We start from the raw sequence: 26,843 nt of genomic DNA, 5'->3' as shown, positions 1-26,843 counted from the left end.
TATAGCATCAAATGTTACCCACATTTTGATGATTTAAATAATTACAAATGGTTTTGATTTTTAATAGACAAATTAGAACTCATTATTGTCAAATTAATGATATCTATATATGAGTAAAGTTAGTATATGTATATGTCTGTATATTACTTGTGTCTATAAGCGGCAGATTTCTAATCGATCATTTTTTTAGGTATAATGTATTGATGAAAAATGAAATTTGTTCACTTGTTTGTTTGATTCGATTTACGTCCTATTAATAGCTATATAGGGTCACGTAAGGACGGCCCCTCTTGTATGAGATGTGTTGTGTGTATGAAGTGCGTGGTGCATATTTTGGGAGACTGTGGCATATTCATGTTATGACTTCTTGTATAGTGGAACTTTCACCCTTTTTATAATGCTATATAACTGAAGCATACCGCCGTAAACACCAAGCAACACACTCCACCCGGTCACATTATACTGACAACGGGCGAACCAATCGTCCCACTCCTTAAATGCTGAGCGCTAAGCAGGAGAAGAAACTACCACTTTTATAGACTTTAGTGTGTCTCGGCCAGGGGATAGAACCCAGAGCCTACCTCACAGGGGCGAGCGCAAAACAGAAGGCCAAAAGTGAGGTGGTGTCAAGGGAGACGTTAAGAAGAAAGTTAGTAAGGAAGAAGACAAAAGTTAAGATACTAAAAGTCTCCTTTTATGATTATGCAATAGGAACAGCAGGTGCCATTCTAACGCCCTACCATGCAGGGCAAAGAATAGAATGAAATCGGGGATTATATTATTGTTCTGGCACAAATAGTTTAGATATAGGTGTCGGCGAGCGTGTTGGTATCCATGTAGTTCGAGTACTAAAAAGTCTTATTCTCCACGGAAACGACAGAAACATGTCTTATAAGACTTTGTTGAAAATTAATAGTTTATCTTTTTAAAAACTTGTATTGCATGTTTTATCTCCCGCTAAACGAATTTGTGAGTAATATTTATTTTGGCTTTGTCTGTCAGCGAGTGATATTTACGGTCTGTTACTCCAAATCTGTTCAACTTGACCCCATAATGTGTTTTGTATAGAATAAGTCAGTGTTTTGGGTGTGACTGGTTATTAAGAGATTATTGGTATTTTTTCTTCTATATAAATGTATATCAATATATAGTTTATTTTCTGTTACTACGATGACATGTTCAAATATGATCTACATGAACAATATCTCTCCATTAGGCAACTGTGAAGGACGCACGATTCGATATCATGCATACTACTTGGGGAGCTTATTAACATTGTCAGCTTATCAGATGACGGTTTAAGATATGTCAATGTCACTGCTAATTGTCTAGGATCATCCCGCTAACTTAATTATCTTATCAAATCACTGCCTTAGAACTTTAAACTATAGCCTTCCTAGCACGATTTATGATGTCTATTTTCTTGATCATTCCAGATCATTCTATTATACGATCTATCCTATGACAGCGATGTACTGTTTTGTTCTCTTCGGCCACTTAAACACAATATCTATATAGCTTTATAATGATTTTTACATTAGCCATATTGGAATTCAAAATGGCGACCGAGCAGATAGGCCAGATCTCTTGGATCCGGCAATTTTTGAAATAGGTGACCCGTCGGACGTGAGAATCTTTACAAAAATTTGTTACGTAACTATAACTTTTATTTCTTTTACATCGATTGCGAAACAAGTTATACAACTTATACAAATCACTTTCGATGGCTCGTATAAAAGCGCGCGAGGGGTATTTAGAGTGGGAGGAAACCGACCGGAGTGCCTGGAGAAAACCCAAGTGATCGGGTAGATGACCCCTGACTTTTTCACGTCCGTGCCGGGGATCGAACCCTGGCCAGCTACGTGAAAGGCGAGTGGCTTAATTACCACACCATCCGATCACCCATATATTTTGTTACATATCTATCTCACTAGTGACTTGTCACCATGTAACAGAGTCTCTTGGCCTGAAGAGGACGTGTTCTTTGGTGCTGTAGACCAAAATGATTTGGTGGGCGGTTGAAGTTTGCGAAAATCGCGAGCTATATTAGAAATCCCAAAACTAGCGTCCACGAAATATGTTCAATGACATGAATATCTTGACTTTAATAATTGTAAGCATTAAAACACATAATTTTAAATCGTGTCGAAAATACGCTGTTAAAAGTAGGCTGTCTTTGTCTCTGCTAAAATGTCTTAAAAACAACGAATTTGTAACGTAATAAAAATTCATTTATTTTATTCATGCTATATATAGCAACATATTCCTGAAATGATGAAAAAGTTTGTGGGTGACATAAAGCAACGCTTTAAGATATCAACACTCCACTCTCTCTATCCATTGTTAAACTCAGTCTACATCGAATCTGATAAACAACAGCTAACTAAGTTAAAAAGGGAATTAAAAAAGCCCGCATTAGAAATGAGATGCTTTCTACCAATTAGTAAATATAAATGTACAGCATTCTGTTAAAAAAAATATAACCCCGGCGTAGCACTTAAAACATTAACGAAAACGACAAAGGATACGTGATCGATACTACGATGAGAAGCGTAACTACGATGAGAAGCGTATCCTAGCTAATGAGCTTTCTACTACTGATGTCGGATGGGATAGAGTTTCAAACGTTAAAATCATTAAAGAAAAGCTGTTGGTGTTGTGAATAAAATGTATCTAGTTCAGTGGTGAATTAAATCTAACCCTAGGTCTGATTGTTTCTGTTGATTTGAAAGCACGTAATATATTTGGCTTGTTCTTTCAATCTACGATTACCATCATCACTTTTTCACGATCGTGTGACGTTTACGCTGCTTTCAGTGACATGGGTGAAGACACGGTGAACCTGGTATAAATACACTGTTGTATGGATGTGAAAGAGACCAACTTTACACATCTAGTGTTACTTGAACCATTAAATGCTACATGCGTTACAGTAGCCTAATACATAGTACACTGTAAACTTTTAGTGTTAACTTAATCCATTTATGGTGTTTTTAACGTGTAACTTAACACCAATATCGGTGTAAAAAAACGATAACACCGTTCCTGGTGTAAAGTTAATCCAAACAATGAAAAGTGTATTGTTTACCCAAATTTGGTGTAACTTCAATCCAAAGTTGGTGTAAGTGTGCAACGTTACACCAAAATGGTGTAACTTTACACCAAATTATCACATGAAAGTGTAACGTTACACCCCGGTGGTGTTACTTTACACCAACTTTTGATTTGAAAGGGTAGCCTTACACCACAGCGGTGTTACTTTACACCAGATCTCTGTTTGAAGTGTAACCTTACACCATAGAGGTGTTACTTTACACCAGATCCTAACTTGAAAGTGTTACCTTACACCACAGTGGTGTTACTTTACACCAAAACCTAATTTGAAAGGGTAACCTTACACCTCAGCGGTGTTACTTTACACCAGATCTTCGTTTGAAAAGATAACCTTACACCACAGTAGTGTTACTTTACACCGAATCATAACTTGAAAGGGTAACCTTACACCACAGCGGTGTTACTTTACACCAGATCTTCGTTTGAAGTGTTACCTTACTCCACGGTAGTGTCACTTTGCACCGAATTCTTACTTGAAAGTGTAACGTTACACCCCGGTGGTGTTACTTTACACGAACTTTTCACTTGAAAGGGTAACCTTACACCACAGCGGTGTTACTTTACACCAGATCTCCGTTTGAAGTGTTACCTTACACCGTAGTGGTGTTACTTTACACCAGATCATAACTTGAAAGTGTAACCTTACACCACAGTTGTGTTACTTTACACTAAATCCTAATTTGAAAGGGTAACCTTACACCACAGCGGTGTTACTTTACACCAGATCTTCGTTTGCACTTTTACCTTACACCACAGTGGTGTCACTTTACACCAAATTCTAACTTGAAAGTGTAACCTTACACCTCAGCGGTGTTACTTTACACCAGATCTTCGTTTGAAGTGTTACCTTACACCCCAGTGGTGTCACTTTACACCAAATTCTAACTTGAAAGTGTAACCTTATACCTCAGCGGTGTTACTTTACACCAGATCTTCGTTTGAAGTGTAACCTTACACCCCAGTGGTGTTACTTTACACCAAAGCCTATTTGGAAAGGGTATTCTTACACCTCAGCGGTGTTACATTACACCATATCTTCGTTTGAAGTGTTACCTTACATCACAATGGTGTTACTTTACACCAAATCTTAGGCCTAAGGGACTTTATTTAGGGCATGTTCTGTACAAAATGGCGGCCAGCTCAAAGATCATTTGACAGAGAGGGGAATTACAACATCTAACAAAACTAAAGGGGCACTTTTGAAATTAGCCGAAGTTGCCGACCAGTTAAATTTATCGTCATTCGAGACAGACGATTACGAAGAAACATCTCGAAATAGGAGGACGATGGTTGTTGATGCCATATCAAGTTGCAAGTCGCAGCTACCCGATATCGGGTTTGGATATATCTTTGTGGATCTCAGCAGTGATTGTGGTTGGGGTCAAGACCAGATCAGGCATTTTAAAGATGACAGCGCATATAAACTTTTCCAACAGAACCACATCAGTAATGTCGTGTATCACCAGCAGCACGGTCATATTAAGTTAAGTGTATACCTGAGACACGACAGAATGGGGAGCCATTGCTGGATACTTATGGGAACTAAAGGCTTTATCAAGTGTGGTGGTTGTACATGTGTTGCGTAAGTAATTAGAACCTTTTTTTTTAAATGTATCTACATGTACAATTTATCTCCCCACGTACAATATTAATGTACATGTTACGTACAACGTACAGTCAGTGGCCATAATAATTTAATTAAGTACGCAAGTGAGTTTTTTTCTATATATTATTAGTAATTTTACATATTTTTAATTGTTATTACAAAAGTAATTTTACATTAAATCGTAACAAGATTTTATGTACTGAGTAAGGACATTTTTTTGCATCCTATATATATTATCTAAAATATATTCCGTACCATATTTATCGATACATGTAAATCGATCTTAGTGTAGACATGTAATTTTTATGACGCCATTTTACTATATAGACAAAGAAGAAATGGCGGCGTCATCAAACGTTGTTTTGATGTGTAATCGTTCACAACTCACACATATTGCAACGGAAGAACATGTACATTATTTCAAAATAAGCGTTAGATAAGTAGTTTTTATGTTGTCAACTTGGAAGTTTTTATGGTTGCAATAGATTTCTGGAGAGGAGTTTTAAAAAATGTAAAATTACTAATAAAATATAGTATTTAGAATCGCTTGCGTACTGTATTATGGTCACTGACAAAGACAGTGATTTAGGTTTTGATGTTTAATACATATACAGCAATTAAATGTAAAAACATGAAAATAGTTAACTGTATACTATACAAACTCATTCTCATCTGTACATGTGTTAGAATGTATAAAAGTAAATATGTACAGTACACGTAAATATTTCAATAATGAACAAATTAATCAAATGCAGGTACATTGTACTATGACTCTCTAATGAATTTACACATTTTTTTAAATCTACACAATCAATAAATAACAACAATTTCGGAACCGTATATGCATTTGACAAACAGGAATATACAATGTAATTCATACCTAAAAAATTGTAACGACATAATGATATTATGTAAATAAATTTAACTCTTTGTTGTTTCATAGTTATACATATACCCCTAATAGAAATTTGGTGATAGACTCTTTAATTTTAACATATATAATTATATCAAGTTAGTCCCTTAAATTTGTTACATTAAACTACTAAGTGGTAAATTTTAAGAAGAACAAGATGCTTTGTGGTTTGTTTTGAATTTTTTCAGGATGTAGATGGTGCTATAAACAAACGTGTACAGGAACCACCAATTTGAAGACGGTTACACCGATCTTCGATGAAGGTTACACCAATGTGAGAAGAAAGGTATAAAGATCATGGATGAAGATTACATCAAATTAGGAAGAAGGTTACACCGATCTTGGAGGAAGGTTACACCGATTTGGGATGAACGTTACACCGATCTTGGATGAAAGTTACACCAATTTGGGAAGAAGGTTACACCGATATTGGATGAAGGTTACACCAATTTGGGATGAAGGTTACACCGATCCTGGATGAAGGTTACACCAATTTGGGATGAAGGTTACACCTATTTTGGATGAAGGTTACACCAATTTGGGATGAAGGTTACACCGATCCTGGATGAAGGTTACACCAATTTGGGATGAAGGTTACACCTATTTTGGATGAACATCAATTTGGGATGAGGTTACACCGATCCTGGATGAGGTTACACCTTTTTTGGATGAATGTTACTCCAATTTAGGAAAACGTTTACACCTATTTTGGATGAAGGTTACACCTATCCTGGATTAAGTTTACACCAAAAAAGGTGGCACCACAGCTGCCTCCTTTTTTGGTGTAACGTTACACCAATTTTTCAGGATTAAGGTTACACCAAAAAAGGTGGCACCACAGCTGCCTCCTTTTTTGGTGTAACTTAACACCAGTGGTGTAACTTTACATCAGTGGTGTAACCTAAAAATTTGGTGTAACGTTACACCAAAAAAGGAGGCAGCTGTGGTGCCACCTTTTTTGGTGTAACTTAACACTCAAAAGTTTACAGTGTAATACAAATGTTACTTGATTTTTATATCAAACATAATTTTTATTTAAGCATTGAAGTCACTGTTTTTTAATTACATCGCGGTATGAAATAAATTTTGTTTTTCAAACTGTGTGAATCCGCGTTGCTTATAATTAATTTTCCAGGCTACTTTATAAAATGAAATACGTTTACACGTTCGATTCCATAGTTTTTTTCACAATGGATTATTTTTTCCAAATCAGTACGCAACGTCAATGTTTCTATTGTGAAGTCACGATAACGTCGGGTTTCCGCCCCATTCTCGGATTTTTTTTTCATCCTGGAATGAAAAAAATGAATAGGCCAATCAGAAAGCCAGAAACAAAGAAAAAATTAATTATTGTCATATATTGCTGAAGATAGGGATTGGACACAAGAGATGCCCTCTCTTTCGTCTAACATTGCAAACTAGTCTGGGACTTGTTGTATTTTTGTCACAGTAAAAACATTTAGAGTGTTCCACATATTTTTCTCCGCCACTCTTAGTTTTGAACATTCGATATTTACCGACTTTTGTAAAGTCATCAAATAATATAATTGAAATATTGATTTCTAATGTGTACACGTTTAGAATAGCTCGGAAGTATCCGAACTGTTCCGATCTATTCCGATCTGTACGGGTATCGCCAATGTCGGTCACGTGATGCAACTCCGATCTATTCCGATCTGTACGGGTATCGCCAATGTCGGTCACGTGATGCAACTCAGTTTTCCGATATTACCCGTAAGTTTGAAACATAGCGTTGGCTGTAGCGGTTCTTTCAAAACGTGTTATATTTCATGCAACATTTGCCGCTATGTCAAAAGTATTTACGTGCTGATGGATCTGAACCATCATATATAAGCATCCATATTCACGCGTTGTATATTTTATGAGAGTTTGTGATGGTGAAAAAGAAGAAATACAACTTTAAAGGGCTTATAATATTGTTATGCGCTGGATGGCCATCTCTCACACATATGGCTTGAGTCTCACAATATCAGTACTTGGTACTAAATGTGTCTCACAATGTGTCTCACACAACGTTAAACACAATCTCATGGTTCTTGAAAATGAGTTCCCAGCTATCTTACCAAGCTAATGAAGCTATACAATGTAATAATATATCACCAAACTTTTACAGGCCCTGATTAAAGTATTAGTCAAACAGCTATTATCAGATACGGCAAAAAATCTAGATCATCATAAACATATACACAATTATGCCGCATACATGTACCTCACGCTGGAGAAGTACGCCATCTTCCCGAGAAAGATAGACGCAGTGCAGTACATCATTATTACCTGCCAGCATCTGAAAGTTAGACTAGTCGTAGGATGAATCTTTCAGGGATCTTATATTCCCTTCGACCATGAATCTGGTTGTAAAATCCGTGAAAAGACGAGTAGAGGACCATCGATAAATTAGGTGAAGACGACAACCTCTGATCTAGCTTACATGGATGGCAATCAGCAGACTCAGCACGGTACTAGTCGTAGCGGGTTGACTCTTAGAAAGATCGAAACTATCATCATACGAAGCCCAAACGCCGTATACTTAAAGAAGGAAGGATTGACACCACAGAGTGATCTGCTTGGGGGATATAGGAGATAGGTGACTGTTCCTCAAAAGACTTGGTAGTATTTGGAAGTACAGCTCAGGAACAATGCTAAAACTGACGTCCAAGACAGACGAAGTTAAGGTCACCGAAGTCACCCGGTTGTTGTTCTTGTAAAGACAGCAAATGGGATAAGGTGGGAGTTGCAAAGTTGGACATTAGGTCTAGGTGGAAGTGGTTAGTGAAGAGGACAGTGACAGAGGCAGAATCACGGCTGAGGCATAATGACATTATGGGCAGTATGGAAGTGGTCAGACAAGGTCTTTTTGCAAGACAGATCACGTATGGATAAGGAGAATAGCCAGCTGGTACAAAGGCATGGAGTAGCGTTATGGCTAAAGTGGAAAGGTCGTCGTACAAAGAAGCTTACATGGACTGATATCTGTTCCAGAAATTCTACGAATTATCGGTATAACTAGATCAGATAGACAAAACATGTCTGTGCAGCGAAGCAGATACAACTTCGATGTGACTGCGGATGAAACGAGATGACCAGTGGAAAGGGCACAACGAGTAAGAACATTTCGTGGGACCATACCAAAGGTTTTGAAGTGATATAGATGGGCGGATAGCCGAGTGGTCCCGGGCCCCTCTGGAGATTGTAGTGGACAGCGCCAAAACAATGGAGGGAGGGCAATCCACCTGGGTACAGCATCACGATACATAAACAATGTTAAAGTGCATTAAGTTAAAACGCTGTCGTTAGCTTATTGGTTTTCTATATATATATCGGCAACAAAAATGTTGTGACATACAATAATTAATAACAAAATAATGAGCTGTTCGATTATTTCATGATTGACTTTGAAGACTTGACTGACAACAATAAACACTTTTTGTAAATACTATTCCACCTACTATCTCATAATTATCTTGCTGCCACTGTAAATGATAGTGATACGACGCGTGCTGTCTCGCGTTAACGCGATACGGCACGTGCTGTCTGACGTTTTCGCAACAAGACACGTGCTGTCTCACGTTATCGGGATACAACGCTTGTTGTCTCATGTTATCGCAACAAGACACGTGCTGTCTCACGTTATCGGGATACAACGCTTGTTGTCTCATGTTATCGGGTCACGACACGTGCTGTCTCAAGTTATCGCGATACGACACGTGTTGCGTCATATTCATATTATACTAATGTCGTATGCACTGTATCACGTTTTGCGTGGGAAGATAAATAGGTCTTGTCTATTTAAGCAATATTAACATATATCTATATAGAGCCTGGATTGGCTATGTTGTCACTCCATCCTTTTAGAATTGCGCTGATTGAATAATTAAACCAGACTGACAGAAACAATATCCAGACTTCCTAGATATTGTGAAGTATAAGCGACTTGTTTGTAAACACAGGCGATCTGGCCGGCCACATGTATCGACCCTCACATAGCTCCACGCGATCGTGACACTCCACCAGGCGGAAAGCTTCACAATTCCTCAGTCGCTTGAATGGCCACTGGAATAGCTACATATTGATCACAGAGTTCAAATATCGCCATGTTTATCGGGCATGTGACTATAAAGAGAAGTTTTGTTTTTGTGGAGTACTCCAATCGATTAGATTTAACATAAGTAAATGTGGAGGCCAAATGACAGAATTCGCTACTGGAAGGTTAACTGGCTTAATAACAATCATTCAGCCCGCCGCCCCGAATGAATCAACTTATCCGAGACGGGCTTGCAATGTCGTGTATAATTTGCATTTTGGGATTTAAAGTATTATCGAGAAAACGGCACAGACGATGACAATAAAGCTACTCGACATCAGAATATGGGTTCCATTAGGCAGTTAGTTGTGAACTAGGTGTTAACTGGGAACAGCAGCGAAACTGAAAGTATCATATCAGCTGAAAATCTGGTGCCAGGGAAATATTCGGCTCTGTAAGGAAACAGCATCATACAGGTAAAGTATCTCGTCACGGTTGGATTACTGATCGTGTCATACAGATAACACCTCTCGTCACGGTTGGATTACTGACCGTGTCATACAGATAACACCTCTCGTCACGTTTGGATTGTTCGCCTTGTTATAAGGATACAATTCTCGTCAAGGTTGGATTATACAGATAACATCTCTCGTCACGGTTGAAATACTGGTCGTGTCATACAGATAATACCTCTCGTCACGTTTGGATTACTGACCGTGTCACACAGATAACAATTTTCATCCTGGTCGGATTACTAAATGCGTCATACAGGTAACGTATCTCGTTACGGCTGGATTTCTGACCGTGTCATTCAGGTAAAACCTCTCGTCACGGTTGGATTACTGACCGTGTCATACAGATAACACATCTCGTCATGGTTGGATTACTGACTGTGTCATACTGGTAACGTATTTTGTCACGGTTGGATTACTGACCGTGTCATACAGATAACACCTCTCGTCACGGTTGAATTACTGACCGTGTCATACAGATAATACGTCTCGTCACGGTTGGATTACTGACCGTGTCATACAGAAAACACATCTCGTCACAGTTGGATTACTGACCGTGTCATACAGATAACACATCTCGTCACGGTTGGATTACTGACCGTGTCATACAGATAACACCTCTCGTCACGGTTGGATTACTGACCGTGTCATACAGATAACACCTCTCGTTACGGTTGGATTACTGACCGTGTCATACATATAACACATTTCGTCACGGTTGAATTACTGACCGTGTCATACAGATAATACGTCTCGTCACGGTTGGATTACTGACCGTGTCATACAGATAACACCTCTCGTCACGGTTGGATTACTGACCGTATTATACATATGACACGTCTCGTCACGGTTGGATTACTGACAGTGTAATACAGATAACACCTCCCGCCAAGGTTGATCACTGCCCGTGTTATACAGATAACACATTTCGTCACGGTTAGATTACTGATCGTGTTATACAGATAACACCTCTCGTCACGGTTGGATTACTGAACGTGTTATACATGTATTTACTCTGGTAAAGGTAGATTACTGTCTGTATGATGAAAGTATACCATTATATTTTTTTTTTTTTTTGGGCTGCTGTACAAGTTAAATAATGGTCTGTTTCCTTACCCACACTGTTCCTAGACAGGCTAGGATTGCGTTGATAGATTTCAATGGGGACATTTGACCTTATCTGGGACAGTTTTGGAACAGTAGACGCCATCACTCATTAGACATGTGAAGATAGAACATCAGATGCAAGCCATCAATGGTGGTGTGAAAGATCGATAACTCTGCTGGGTAATTTCTTACCAACTCTTAAGTCACAGAGACACTCAGTCGGTTATATACAATGGGAAATAAAATATGTTACAAGCGTTGCTTAACAGTAGTACATTTGAAAGGTTCTCCATGCGCATCCTTGGTAAAGATATGTGTGCAAGTCACGAAACGTATTTGTTTATTACGTGCGAAGGAGGCAGCGAATATGCTTCCGCATACTATACACGTATATTTTTTACAATACGCACGCACACCAAATGTTATCTTTAATTTCATTCCACAAACACACGAGTCACCTAATATGACATGTTCTCTGCATTACACGTGCGTATGAGTCACCTAATATGACATGTTCTCTGCATTACACGTGCGTATGAGTCACCTAATATGACATGTTCTCTGCATTACACGTGCGTATGAGTCACCTAATATGACATGTTCTCTGCATTACACGTGCGTATGAGTCACATAATATGACATGTTCTCTGCATTACACGTGCGTATGAGTCACATAATATGACATGTTCTCTGCATTACACGTGCGTATGAGTCACATAATATGACATGTTCTCTACATTACACGTGCGTATGAGTCAAATAATATGACATTTCTCCGCGTTACACGTGCGTTCGATTCACCTAATATGACATTATCTGCATTTCACGTGCGTATAAGTCACCATATATGACCTGTTCATATCATATTAGGTGTATCGAACGCACGTGTAACGCGGAGAAATGTCATATTATTTGACTCATACGCACGTGTAATGTAGAGAACATGTCATATTATGTGACTCATACGCACGTATAATGCAGAGAACATGTCATATTATGTGACTCATACGCACGTGTAATGCAGAGAAGATGTCACCTAATATGATATGTTCCTAATATGATATGTTCTCTGCATTTCACGTGCGTATGAGTCATATAACCTATACTTCGCATACCTCGTGTACACGAGGTCGTGGAATGCGATATTTTATCATTTCTCGCCCCCACAAAAAAAAAAAAAAAAAAAAGGAAAACAAAAATTGGGGATGTTTAGACCGTGTTTAACACTTTCTATATTCGACCCGGCAAACTGCACTTCATGTACTTTATACATTCCACATATCGATTACGAATCTTCTAAAGTTAGGAAAAGACATTTGTGAACAGACATTTACCACGGCAATGGAGCTATATACATTGAAAGACGTCATTTAGGCATTGAACTGCATTCAGATGGCTATTGTGTTAAGATGAATGCCAACTGGACAACGATATATTTAATGAAGCGCTAGGTTTTGTTATGTTTTTTTTTATAATTTATAAATATTTCATTACAAAATAAATGTTGCCAGAGGCCATTTTCTCCCATACCTAGGGGCTTAATATGTGTATATCCCATGCAATACACTCTGAGGCTGTATTAAAAATATAAAATATAAGCTTTATTTGGAGGGAAACGATTACCTGTTACGATTGAGAGACAAAAAGTTTTAATACAATTCCTATATATATGGTTCATGAATGTGACAATATATCTGTTCCAAATTAAGTGATTAAACATGAAATAAATTTACCTGAAATTTCCTTAAGAATGATCTACGTGGATCTATTACACGTAAGTATTGGCCAAAAGTTTGAGGGTTTAAAACTCCTGTCATTTAAAAAGAATCAAAAGTTTACGTCAAGGTGATATTAATAATCCTTCATCTTTTAGAAATAAAAAGAAACACTTATTTGTAATCTTTCTTTTTTACTTGGCAGACAGACGTCCTAACTGTGAGGACCAATTATCAAACGTCCTAGTTGAGAGGGTCAGGTGGCAAAGTTGAAGATTTAGGATCGTAGGATAATAGCGTTTGTGAATTATGTATAACTGCTCAACTACATGGAATAAAAATGGATCTCAAATAACATCATGTATACTCAAATTAATTTTAATTTTGAGAATTGTAATATAAAATGTAAAATGGTTCGTTTTTCCTATTACATTGAACAAATTAAATTCGAGTAGATAATGAGTAAAGTAATTTGGAAATCAGCGGATGGAAATTCCGGAGATAGTGTCACGTAATACCGAAAGTGTTTAGAAAAAAGAACACGAGTCTATGAATATTCATGCGGATTATCACCTGGTTTATGTACCATATTAGGAAGTGGGTTGTGACGTAAACTTTATTTGGATGTGAATCATTCAGTGAATTATAAATACCATATTCGGATTTTGGATTAATACAGGAATCATACTTGGTTTGGGATAATTACTTGTATTATAAATATTCTATATAAAGATAAAAGATTTCGAAGATGAACAAGATTAAGAGCAAATTACATCGAGCCCATTCAACACACGAGGCGAGTAGCCTCTCTGTAATGCTCCGGGATTCCATGTACCTTGCGTGGCCGGCAGCTAGTTTCGCCGAAGACAACACCAATGATGCCAAGAGAAGACTGCTCCGCCAAAGTGCCGCCATAATTGACGAGGAAAGCGAAGATGAGGATTTAGAGTGAGTACCCTTTTATAGGTATTGTTTTGTCTTCAATTTTGTATATAAATCTTTCAGTTTATGTTTAATTTTTCATTATTGGTTTTTTAAATTACGAATTGAAATCTGGGACCTTGACCTTTATTTCAGACTGTCGATATATTTTTGTTGATTGATACACAGGTTTATTATTTTTAGTATTTTTTTTTGCGGGTCGTAAACCTGTGATTGATATCAAGAAATGATGGTCTTGATTGAGCTGAAATGGGGTAGGAATGAAAAGGAAGGGCTAGTGAAGTGTTGATATTTCAACCCTGAAAACATGTTACCATGGTTACTTCGGTGGCCATTTTGTAACATTGTTGTTATAGTTTTTCAATGCAAGACTTATTTCAAAGGTCCACTAAATTGATCTGAAAATTGTCTGTAATTTTATTAGGGTCGTGATCAAGTGCTGTTATTTCTCTGGCTGAATTATATGATGGCCATTTTGAAAAGAAAAAAAAAACAATAGAAAAACACCACCACCACCACCACCACCACCACCAACAACAACAACAACAAAAAAACCCAGAGAACAAAATCAAAATACCCCATAAATTTGACACATTTTCTCCAGTCCAACCGATGTGATTGTGCATGAAAGTGTTGTTATTTCAAACTTCCTCAGTCCCAACATTGTGATTCAGATGAAACTGTTCGATCACTATGGGACACCACATTGAACATAGTGTGATGACCGTCTTGTTCAGTTTCACAATAAAGGGTAGGCTAAGGAATGATTTAGACGTACTTCTCATGAAATATATATAACGTTTCATATGAATGAGCTTGTCTTGCAAAGTTACCAGACGAACTGTTAATGCCCTTGGGCCTCTTGTGTAACAGTGTTTCTGAAAGCCGGTATGGACAATGTATTATTTATTAGATTAATGTATTCGCTATATGGACCGCATCCGTTTATCTCTGCGCTGAAATACTAGTATTGTTATATGTACTTTAATGCATTGATTGTGTAGTAGTCAATGTAAGTTCAGCATTACAGCCACTCGGCACAGGGATCTGATAATTAGTTACAATTTCTATAATTATGGACCCACCAGATAACGATAGACATATATATGTAGACGTTTTATGGGTCTAAATAACATCGGTAACCCCTAAAACGCCTACAAAATGTCTATATGGGCACTCTGGTGGGTCCTTAATTTTATTAACTGTAACTAATTCACAGATCCCTGTGTTACTCGGCTGTGACTAGGATGTACTAAAAAAACTGTTTCCTACGACAGCACGATAAAGCGACAACACGACAAAACGACAATACGACAAATCGGCGACAATACGACAAAACGACAATATGACATCACGAGATGGACATAATCATACATTATATTCTCATGATATTGGTGAGATACTGTGAATGGTATTATTTACCAATTAGCTGTCTGAGATTTCTTAGAAATCGAAATGGCTGTTCTTAATAGAACGTTAATCCATTAAGATCGCTTGCCATACATGGGGTGATGAAATATCAGACAATAACACCGTCACTCGATGTCCGGCTATATAGAATTAGTATTGTTGGTGTCACATCGGAGACTTCTATAACCTATATAATAATGATGACAATAAACGACGCTCTATCGATTACAGTACCGCGTGGGTTTAGACGAACGCCATCACATTCTCAAGTTGCTATCGATTTTTAAATGCGTCCCATTTTTGTTTTATTGTAAATACTTATACATATCTCCCCATAGTGAAATATTCACGGGAGTATCAAATATTATCTGTCCCTGGTCTAACTTTATGGTTAGAATTAGCGTTTACTTTTCTCCAATTATAGGAAAGTCCGCGCTCCCGGAAATGTATCCAGTCTGGAGTTTTGATACGTATTCTTTCTGAAACACAAATCCCTTCAGAAAGAATATGCGTCATGATTGATACCATAGATTGCATTTTCTTGATTTCAGATTCTTTGAGTATCTGAATAAAAAGAAATGTCATCTGTGGTATAAATGTTGAACCGAATGTCTCATCCTCATCCAGCAACCAGATATGGTTCGATACTGATATTCTGATTAACCTATACAAGGGTTGTGATTGCATTTCTCATAATCTGATGATCAGAGACGGTCATGTACTTGGAAGCCTCGTCAGCTTGAGTCTCCATTAGACGGAAAAAGCAGCGGGTTAAAGATGCTCCACCGCGGACATATGATATTTTTCTCAATAAAAAAGAACAGGAGCAGACGAATGAAGTTTTTTTCTTCAGTTACAAAAGTTACTAACTTTACACCATTGAAAAGTTTGAGCGTTTAAATTTATTTAAAGATGAAAATATTAAAAATGATTAATCTCGTCCCGAAAAAAAATCAGTGAGACTATGCCCTATATGGAATGAATGATTGATTTCCCATACACCGGAAGCAAAATAAATTACTTTAAATTATTTTTTGTGTTAATAAGATATACATATACACACGATTACACACCAATTATTGTTCAAATGATGAGCATCGTTTATGGACTGACGGCGGTGGAGCCTCTTTTATAGTAGCTTAAAGCTGTTCATTTAGTCTTGTGCCGTAGTAGTCTCTCCATTTAGATTAGAAAGTGCTTAGTTTTGATGTCGACATGTATATATAACATACATGACATCATTTGTAGTCATATATATAATATCCAGAATTGGTTATAATTATGTCCGCCCATCACCGGAAGTTGCTTCATGTTAAGTTGAGAGTTACATTGGAACTATTGTTCAATTACAGGAATATCGTAAACAGTGAACATATGACATCTTCAAATTGAATGACTGAAGAATTACTAAAACAGTTTTTTTATGGAGATATAACAAAAAATTTAAGTGTACTCACATCATAAACCGTTTCACTTCGCGGTACTCTCAGATTTTGTGTTATATCTCCATAACATAAAAATATATTCAAGTTAATCCGTTAATAAAGAAAACTATCGAGAAAAATAATACATCCGTGGTATCTACGCTAGAAACGGTAAATGGTTACTGCAAAGTGTGTACACTAGTACTGTCGGTAATTACTACACAACCGGTTTTGTGCCACAGACATATATGCATGTACTTACCAGTTCAGTTGTAAAGAAAAAGTAGGTAACATTTAAATATAGAACTTCATGAGAATAATTGTAACAATAATATGTTTAAAAGAGTCACGGTGCCCTTGGAATCTCAAACCCTCATCCCCGTAAAATAGCAAAGGAAAGGTCAAATGTTAACAATCGATTTCATTGTTTAACTAATTTGATTTCTAAACGGTGGCAGCGCATTAGCAAAAAGCTATTGTATCGGGATATTGGGACGAGCTACGTCACAGCTCACTAGTGTCCATTATTAAACTTTCTCCGAGAACATTACCCGCTGTTTACGATAAAAGGGCGAAGTTGAACACGGCACCACATGTTAATTGTGGTTGGAAGAGCTTTCGAGACCGAGTTTTGCCACGCCATAGTCTAAGGCATTCACGACCTTTCGTTACGGGATTCTATATTCCATGGCATCAATTGTTGTACACAGACGGTGAAAACAGCATGACATTTTCATTGCGAACGGTAGAAGTTCCGATGCAGCGGTTTTAGTAACCGCACAGCCTTGACATTAGATATACCAAATATCATTTTCAGATTTGTTATTTGTTCTCATTGGTCTTTTGTTGTGCATTTTAGGTCTCGAGAGCGTTGTGAAATTTACATCAAACGACTATTTCAAACTTTGACTGCGGTAGGTTGTCAGTTTCATTTTACTTCTCAGTATATCGAGTCTGTATTGCCTGCAACACTGGTGAAAGTTGGCATCAATCGTAATATCAGACTGGCGTAGTATGAAAAGATGTATTTATATATTTTACAGTCTTGGTTGTGATGGTATTTGGGTAAACCATTGCATCATACAATTGTTTCTTTAAATATTTTGCTATTAATAAAACAAAAAATAAATCATACAGCTTGTCAAGAGTTGCGATATTACATTTATTCGAGAATATTTCTTGGTGTCATTTATATCGACGCCTGATGAATGATGTTGTTTGTCAAAGTATATTCCAAACACAAGTCGTATCAAATTGACAAAAATAAGGTCATCGGCGCATAACTTGTGTATTGAATCTGGACATTGTTCCAATAAAGAAGGAAGTGAGTGGATTTGTAAGACGTGTGCCTGTTATCGTAATATTGAAAATTGATTCCATACCGATGAATTCTATTTTCACATTTCAAATTTACTAAGATATAATAATGAAATTTATAAAAAAAAAAATATTGTTGGATAAACCATTCGTCTTTAAGCAAATCAAACATTTTAATACTACAAATGTGAAGGAGTTGAATCTGCTGGTTAAATTAGTGTGTAATGCAACTATACAATGATAAATGATTAATTTAATGATGTTGTCCATTCACCACCACATGAGTGCAATGGCCTGTGTGTATGCCAGATGCATTTGTATGATATTCTTATATTTATGTAAAAAAGTTGAAAAGCTTAATGCAATAAAATAATTTGAAATTGAATTTTTGAAATTTCATGTGGCGGACATTGTGCCAGGATTGTCATATGGGAACTAAGGACAATAATTTGAAAAAAAATGTCCTTGGAAAATTCGACGGTCTTTTCGCCTACGAGGAATCATGCATGGTCAAAGTCATTCATATTAACAAAACTTGATAGCCCTTTATCTCATCATGCCAAAAGCCTTTCAGAACATGACAGAAAGAGGTTCATAGATTTAATTTTCTGTCCCTTTTGACCTTGAATAAAGGCCAGATTCATTAACAAACTTCGAATTCCTTAATCTCAGCATGCTAAAGGTCCAATATAAAGTTTCTAGGCATTTCGGCACTTGGCAAGAAGTGGTTTAAAGATTTAAGGTTATTTGGTCTATTTGACCTTGAAAGAGATCAAGGTCATTTACATTGACAAACGTGGTAGTCATTTACATTGTTGTATATCATCATGATACTTTCGCAATAAAAGGTCGCTATGCATTCTAGAACATCACAAGTCATTTAAAGATTAAGGGTTTTTTAATAATAATAGTATAAGCCTGTATAACAATGGTCAGTCGTGTGTCCACCTCTGTATAACAATGGTCAGTCGAGTGTCCACCTCTGTATAACAATGGTCAGTCGTGTGTCCACATCTGTATAACAATAGTCAGTCGTGAGTCCACCTCTGTATAACAATGGTCAGTCGTGTGACCACCTCTGTATAACAATGGTCAGTCGTGTGTCCATCTCTGTATAACAATGGTCAGTCGTGTGTCCACCTCTGTATAACAATAGTCAGTCGTGAGTCCACCTCTGTATAACAATGGTCAGTCGTGTGACCACCTCTGTATAACAATGGTCAGTCGTGTGTCCATCTCTGTATAACAATGGTCAGTCGTGTGTCCACCTCTGTATAACAATAGTCAGTCGTATGTCCACCTCTATATAACAATGGTCAGTCGTGTGTCCACCTTTGTATAACAATGGTCAGTCGAGTGTCCACCTCTGTATAACAATGGTCAGTCGTGTGTCCATCTCTGTATAACAATTGTCAGTCGTGTGTCCACCTCTTTATAATAATGGTCAGTCGTGTGTCCACCTCTGTATAACAATGGTCAGTCGTGTGTCCACCTCTGTATAACAATGGTCAGTCGTGTGTCCACCTCTGTATAACAATGGTCAGTCGTGTGTCCACCTCTGTATAACAATGGTCAGTCGTGTGTCCACCTCTGTATAACAATGGTCAGTCGTGTGTCCACCTCTGTATAACAATGGTCAGTCGTGTGTCCACCTCTGTATAAATCAATGGTCAGTCGTGTGTCCACCTCTGTATAACAATGGTCAGTCGAGTGTCCACCTCTGTATAACAATGGTCAGTCGTGTGTCCACATCTGTATAACAATAGTCAGTCGTGAGTCCACCTCTGTATAACAATGGTCAGTCGTGTGACCACCTCTGTATAACAATGGTCAGTCGTGTGTCCATCTCTGTATAACAATGGTCAGTCGTGTGTCCACCTCTGTATAACAATAGTCAGTCGTATGTCCACCTCTGTATAACAATGGTCAGTCGTGTGTCCACCTCTGTATAACAATGGTCAGTCGTGTGTCCACCTCTGTATAACAATGGTCAGTCGTGTGTCCACTCTGTATAACAATGGTCAGTCGTGTGTCCACCTCTGTATAATAATGGTCAGTCGTGTGTCCACCTCTGTATAACAATGGTCAGTCGTGTGTTCACCTCTGTATAACAATGGTCAGTCGTGTGTCCACCTCTGTATAACAATGGTCAGTCGTGTGTCCACCTCTGTATAACAATGGTCAGTCGTGTGTCCACCTCTGTATAACAATGGTCAGTCGTGTGTCCACCTCTGTATAACAATGGTCAGTCGTGTGTCCACCTCTGTATAACAATGGTCAGTCGTGTGTCCACTTCTGTATAACAATGGTCAGTCGTGAGTCCACCTCTGTATAACAATGGTCAGTTCGTGTGTCCACTTCTGTATAACAATGGTCAGTCGTGTGTCCACCTCTGTATAACAATGGTCAGTCGTGTGTCCACCTCTGTATAACAATGGTCAGTCGTGTGTCCACCTCTGTATAACAATGGTCAGTCGTGTGTCCACCTCTGTATAACCATGGTCAGTCGTGTGTCCACTTCTGTATAACAATGGTCAGTCGTGAGTCCACCTCTGTATAACAATGGTCAGTCGTGAGTCCACCTCTGTAATAACAATGGTCAGTCGTGTGTCCACCTCTGTATAACAATGGTCAGTCGTGTGTCCACCTCTGTATAACAATGGTCAGTCGTGTGTCCACCTCTGTATAACAATGGTCAGTCGTGTGTCCACTCTGTATAACAATGGTCAGTCGTGTGTCCACCTCTGTATAACAATGGTCAGTCGTGTGTCCACCTCTGTATAACAATGGTCAGTCGTGTGTCCACCTCTGTATAACAATGGTCAGTCGTGTGTCCACCTCTGTATAACAATGGTCAGTCGTGTGTCCACCTCTGTATAACAATGGTCAGTCGTGTGTCCACCTCTGTATAACAATGGTCAGTCGTGTGTCCACCTCTGTATAACAATGGTCAGTCGTGTGTCCACCTCTGTATAACAATGGTCAGTCGTGTGTCCACCTCTGTATAACAATGGTCAGTCGTGTGTCCACCTCTGTATAACAATGGTCAGTCGTGTGTCCACCTCTGTATAACAATGGTCAGTCGTGTGTCCACCTCTGTATAACAATGGTCAGTCGTGTGTCCACCTCTGTATAACCATGGTCAGTCGTGTGTCCACTTCTGTATAACAATGGTCAGCCGTGAGTCCACCTCTGTATAACAATGGTCAGTCGTTTGTCCACCTCTGTATAACAATGGTCAGTCGTGTGTCCACCTCTGTATAACAATGGTCAGTCGTGTGTCCACCTCTGTATAACAATGGTCAGTCGTGTGTCCACCTCTGTATAACAATGGTCAGTCGTGTGTCCACCTCTGTATAACAATGGTCAGTCGTGTGTCCACCTCTGTATAACAATGGTCAGTCGTGTGTCCACCTCTGTATAACAATGGTCAGTCGTGTGTCCATCACTGTATAACAATGGTCAGTCGTGAGTCCACCTCTGTATAACAATGGTCAGTCGTGTGTCCACCTCTGTATAACAATGGTCAGTCGTGTGTCCACCTCTGTATAACAATGGTCAGTCGTGTGTCCACCTCTGTATAACAATGGTCAGTCGTGTGTCCACCTCTGTATAACAATGGTCAGTCGTGTGTCCACCTCTGTATAACAATGGTCAGTCGTGTGTCCACCTCTGTATAACAATGGTCAGTCGTGTGTCCACCTCTGTATAACAATGGTCAGTCGTGTGTCCACCTCTGTATAACAATGGTCAGTCGTGTGTCCACCTCTGTATAACAATGGTCAGTCGTGTGTCCACCTCTGTATAACAATGGTCAGTCGTGTGTCCACCTCTGTATAACAATGGTCAGTCGTGTGTCCACTCTGTATAACAATGGTCAGTCGTGTGTCCACCTCTGTATAACAATGGTCAGTCGTGTGTCCACCTCTGTGTATAACAATGGTCAGTCGTGTGTCCACCTCTGTATAACAATGGTCAGCCTTGTGTCCACTTCTGTATAACAATGGTCAGTCGTGTGTCCACCTCTGTATAACCATGGTCAGTCGTGTGTCCACTTCTGTATAACAATGGTCAGTCGTGTGTCCACCTCTGTATAACAATGGTCAGTCGTGTGTCCACTTCTGTATAACAATGGTCAGTCGTTTGTCCACCTCTGTATAACAATGGTCAGTCGTGTGTCCACCTCTGTATAACCATGGTCAGTCGTGTGTCCACTTCTGTATAACAATGGTCAGTCGTGAGTCCACCTCTGTATAACAATGGTCAGTCGTGAGTCCACCTCTGTATAACAATGGTCAGTCGTGTGTCCACCTCTGTATAACCATGGTCAGTCGTGTGTCCACTTCTGTATAAAAATGGTCAGTCGTGAGTCCACCTCTGTATAACAATGGTCAGTCGTGTGTCCACCTCTGTATAACAATGGTCAGTCGTGTGTCCACTTCTGTATAACAATGGTCAGTCGTGTGTCCACCTCTGTATAACAATGGTCAGTCGTGTGTCCACCTCTGTATAACAATGGTCAGTCGTGTGTCCACCTCTGTATAACAATGGTCAGTCGTGTGTCCACCTCTGTATAACAATGGTCAGTCGTGTGTCCACCTCTGTATAACAATGGTCAGTCGTGTGTCCACCTCTGTATAACAATGGTCAGTCGTGTGTCCACCTCTGTATAACAATGGTCAGTCGTTTGTCCACCTCTGTATAACAATGGTCAGTCGTGTTTCCACCTCTGTATAACAATGGTCATCGTGTGTCCATCTCTGTATAACAATGGTCAGTCGTGTGTCCACCTCTGTATAACAATGGTCAGTCGTGTGTCCAACTCTGTATAACAATGGTCAGTCGTGTGTCCATCTCTGTATAACAATGGTCAGTCGTGTGTCCACCTCTGTATAACAATGGTCAGTCGTGTGTCCACCTCTGTATAACAATGGTCAGTCGTGAGGCCACCTCTGTATAACCATGATCAGTCGTGTGTCCACCTCTGTATAACAATGTTCAGTTGTTTGTCCACCTCTGTATAACAATGGTCAGTCGTGTGTCCACCTCTGTAAAATAATGGTCAGTCGTGTGTCCATCTCTGTATAACAATGGTCAGTCGTGTGTCCACCTCTGTATAACAATGGTCAGTCGTGTGTCCACCTCTGTAAAACAATGGTCAGTCGTTTGTCGACTAACAATGGTCAGTCGTGTGTCCACTAACAATGGTCAGTCGTGTGTCCACCTCTGTATAACAATGGTCAGTCGTGTGTCCATCTCTGTATAACAATGGTCAGTTGTACTGTTAACAACGTATGATATAACATGTACAGTTTTCGCCATATTGATATTTTAAAGTCTATCAATATTTCACAAATATCTTCGATTTGTCGAATGGATTTTTGTACATGCATGTGGTCAATTTATGATCAACCAAATCTGCAGCGATCAGTTCGGTTTAAGAAATGTTCCTCCTATCTTATTTGTTTGCATGTCTGTGGAGAGTTGTTGTTGATCCATCGATTGGTCCAAGTATTCATTGTCGCACGCACACGCGATCACCTACGATTTAACGTTAGGAAATTCCCTGTGGGTTGGGATGTCGGCCGCGAAATGGCGACACGTTATTCCCTGCGGATATGATTGACTACAACCTAAAATAGGCTAATCTTCAGGAATCTTTTGAAGCCATAGCGCAAATTACGAGAAAACACTTTCCCTCTCGAGTAATAGAAACAGTATTGAAGCCGCCATATTAACGGATGTGATCGCTACCGGAGACCGGACAATTTGATTGGCTGTTGTCACGACACGTGCTCCCCTTCCTTCCTGTCATAATGGCGACGCGCACCGAGACAAACATTCAATGGCTGGTGCGGTAGGTTTTGTGTCAGTATCATCAATACCACGGAACTCTACATGTCAGATGTAATCGTTTCTGCAATTATACAACCAGAATTCTGTCTCGATTGAGTTACCATCGACAAAGTCTCCTTCTCTCATCAGAGTCAGACACAACACGAGATTTGTGTAGGTTACACGAGATTTGTGTAGGTTACACGAGATTTGTGTAGGTAACACGATATTTATGTAGGTGACGTTCACTCGATCTGTTTGTTTATCTGCTCTTAAGTTTGGTGACAAGGTCCTCATTAGTTAATATTTACTTAATCATTAACTGACAGCAGAGCAATACTCCGGTGTAATTAGATCATTTAGATCATGGCCTTATAAACAAAGTTGCAAAATCATATATCATGCATTTCATAGACGTAAGTGGATGTCTCAGAAACGATTTGTGATAAATGTTATTTCATTATATTTACACTTCCTAGGCTTGTTCACTATACGCAAGTACTAGCCGATTTTGTTTACCATAACTGCATGGTAACATTGAACTTTGAACTTGCGTATGAAAATGGTCTATGTAACGTAAAGGGGCTTCTTTTTTTTAAAAGAAACACATGGCTTTGTTTACATTTTAACAAAACATTACGTGTATATTATTGTTTTTCATAGAATTTTGGGAAAATGTAAACAATACATATAGGTTTTATATTTATATATGATACCAAAATTTTTTTAAATTAACAATTGCATAATGAAACGAGAAAAATATCCCGACCGGGGCGACGTGCAGTGCTGTCAAATGTGCTGTCACATTACCTCTGTGTCTGTGTTCATCCTACGATCGCGTCTTTGGGGTGGACGGGCGTGAGACCCTCTGACAGAGGTCAGTTATAAACATATCCTCTTGTCTTTGTTCTTTGAGAATTTAATCATGTGTATTATAAAACATGCACCGCTAGTAATCCACGTATTGACAGTTACGCGTCACCACAAATACATTGTACCCATCGAACACAAGTGAAAATGTTCCGTCTGTAGATGGCGATGGATCTAAGCTTAGATTATATAATCACATGGCTCCCAATGATGTAATATCGTCAAGTCAGACGACAATCTTAAACACGTTGAGCTACTTGAACATCGGTATTTTGACAACTTCGGCAAACTCCAGTGTGTAAGTGTGCGTCAGCTTCGCCTCGCTGCACACAAACGGTCACCGAGTTCACACATGTGGTCGAGTACAAATTCTTTATGTTATTACGCTATATATTAACTTTTAGCAAAATTTAATATATATTTAAAGTTCTGATCTGATAAAATAAAATTTTCTCTGAAATTTACTTTGTTTGTCATGTTTATTTTACAATGAAATATTGAACTTTATTGTCGTCGCGGATGAATAATTCTACCTTACGTGAAGAGTCATCTTTCGCTGTTCAATTCAGTAAGCTCCTTCTACTTTTGACCGATTTTTATTGAATAATTACGTCAAATTCAAATGACGATTTTATAGCATAAAATATAAATAAAAAAGTCGTTTGAGTGTAAATATAGGGATTGGATTTCGCTTTTATGTTAACCATGCTTGTGTGGAGCAATTCCTCTAAGAATATATTCAATATGGGGCGCTAACGCAATCCAATCCCTATATATCGTTAATCTCAAATGCATGTTTTAACTCGGATTGTCAGCTTATTAAGAAGGAAATATTATCAGCTTGTGTCTTCAAAATTTCGAGTTTGATAAGAAAAATGCAATTTAATGGTCCTGAGAAAATGTCTTTCTCTATTTACACGGAAACTTGATAGACAGGATTGAATTTGCCACCCAAATGTTTTCTTATGTTCAGATTTTGTGTTTGCTACCTAACAAAAGTGAGGTCATTCATTCATTGCTGGGTTTCACTACTGGAATCTATTTATGAAAATAATGAGGTAAAAACGGTATAAAGCTAGTATATTAATAATTACTAATTATCAACAATCTCAAAGAAAACAGCCATTTTTGTCCGGAGTTGTAGTACTGGTGATGTCGATGTCAATGAGGTGTGATGCTGGTTATGTCGAGGTGGAGGAGGTGTGGTATTGGTTATGTCGAGGTGGAGGAGGTGTAGTGCTGGTAATGCCGATGTCATTAAGGTGTGGTACTGGTTATGTCGAGGTGGAGGAGGTGTGGTATTGGTTATGTCGAGGTGGAGGAGTTGTAGTGCTGGTAATGTGGATGTCATTGAGGTGTGGTGCTGGTTATGTCGAGGTCTAGGGGTGTGGTGCTGGTTATGTCGAGGTCAATGAGATGTAGTGCTGGTAATGTCGAGTTCGAAGAGGTGTGTTGCTGTTTTTAGGTAGCGGTGGAGGAGGTGATGTGCTGGTAATGTCGAAGTCAGGGTGGTGTGGTAATGGTTATGTCGAGGTCAAGCAGGTGTATTACTGCTTATGTCGAGGTCGAAGAGGTGTAGTGTTGGTTATGTAGATGTCTAGAAGGTGTATTACTGGTAATGTCGAGGCGGAGGAGGTGTGGTGCTGGTTATGTCGATGTCAAGGAGGTGTGGAACTGGTTATGTCGAGGTGGAGGCGGTGTGGTATTGGTTATGTCGAGGTTGAGGAGGTGTGGTGCTGGTTATGTCGAGGTCAAGTAAGTGTGGTACTGGTGATGTCGAGGTCAAGGAGATGTGGTGCCGGTGATGTAGAGGTTAATGAGGTATGGTTCTGGTTATGTCGATGTCTAGGGGGTGTGGTACTGGTGTTGGTTATGTCGAAAATGCGTGATATTGATGATATTGTAGTTACGTCGAGGTGTGTTTTCTTTGCGATGTGGAAGTGGTTTAATTTGTTATCAGAATGAGATGTGGTATTTTACGCCAAGACAGTTTGAAATTTTTGAAATCAAGTTGGAGGATAAGACGAAAAACTATA

At 38.7% G+C, this 26,843-nt stretch overlaps 1 protein-coding gene across 2 annotated transcripts in view; it reads left to right on the top strand.

Moving 5' to 3' along the window:
* The first annotated feature begins 13,742 nt into the window (after positions 1 to 13,742).
* Positions 13,743 to 26,843, top strand: part of LOC138321895 (GTPase-activating Rap/Ran-GAP domain-like protein 3) — a 128,336-nt gene continuing 115,235 nt past the window's right edge. For both annotated transcript variants that reach the window (XM_069265909.1, XM_069265908.1), the window contains exon 1: positions 13,743 to 13,957. In XM_069265909.1, coding sequence (XP_069122010.1) covers positions 13,758 to 13,957 — 200 coding nt within the window. In that variant the 5' untranslated portion in view covers positions 13,743 to 13,757. The remainder of the gene's footprint in view (positions 13,958 to 26,843) is intronic.

The sequence above is a fragment of the Argopecten irradians genome, chromosome 4 (genome assembly GCF_041381155.1).
Source record: "Argopecten irradians isolate NY chromosome 4, Ai_NY, whole genome shotgun sequence".
Lineage (NCBI taxonomy): Eukaryota > Metazoa > Mollusca > Bivalvia > Pectinida > Pectinidae > Argopecten > Argopecten irradians.
Note: the sequence above shows the minus strand (reverse complement) of the source record. Positions and strands in the feature narration are given on the sequence as shown.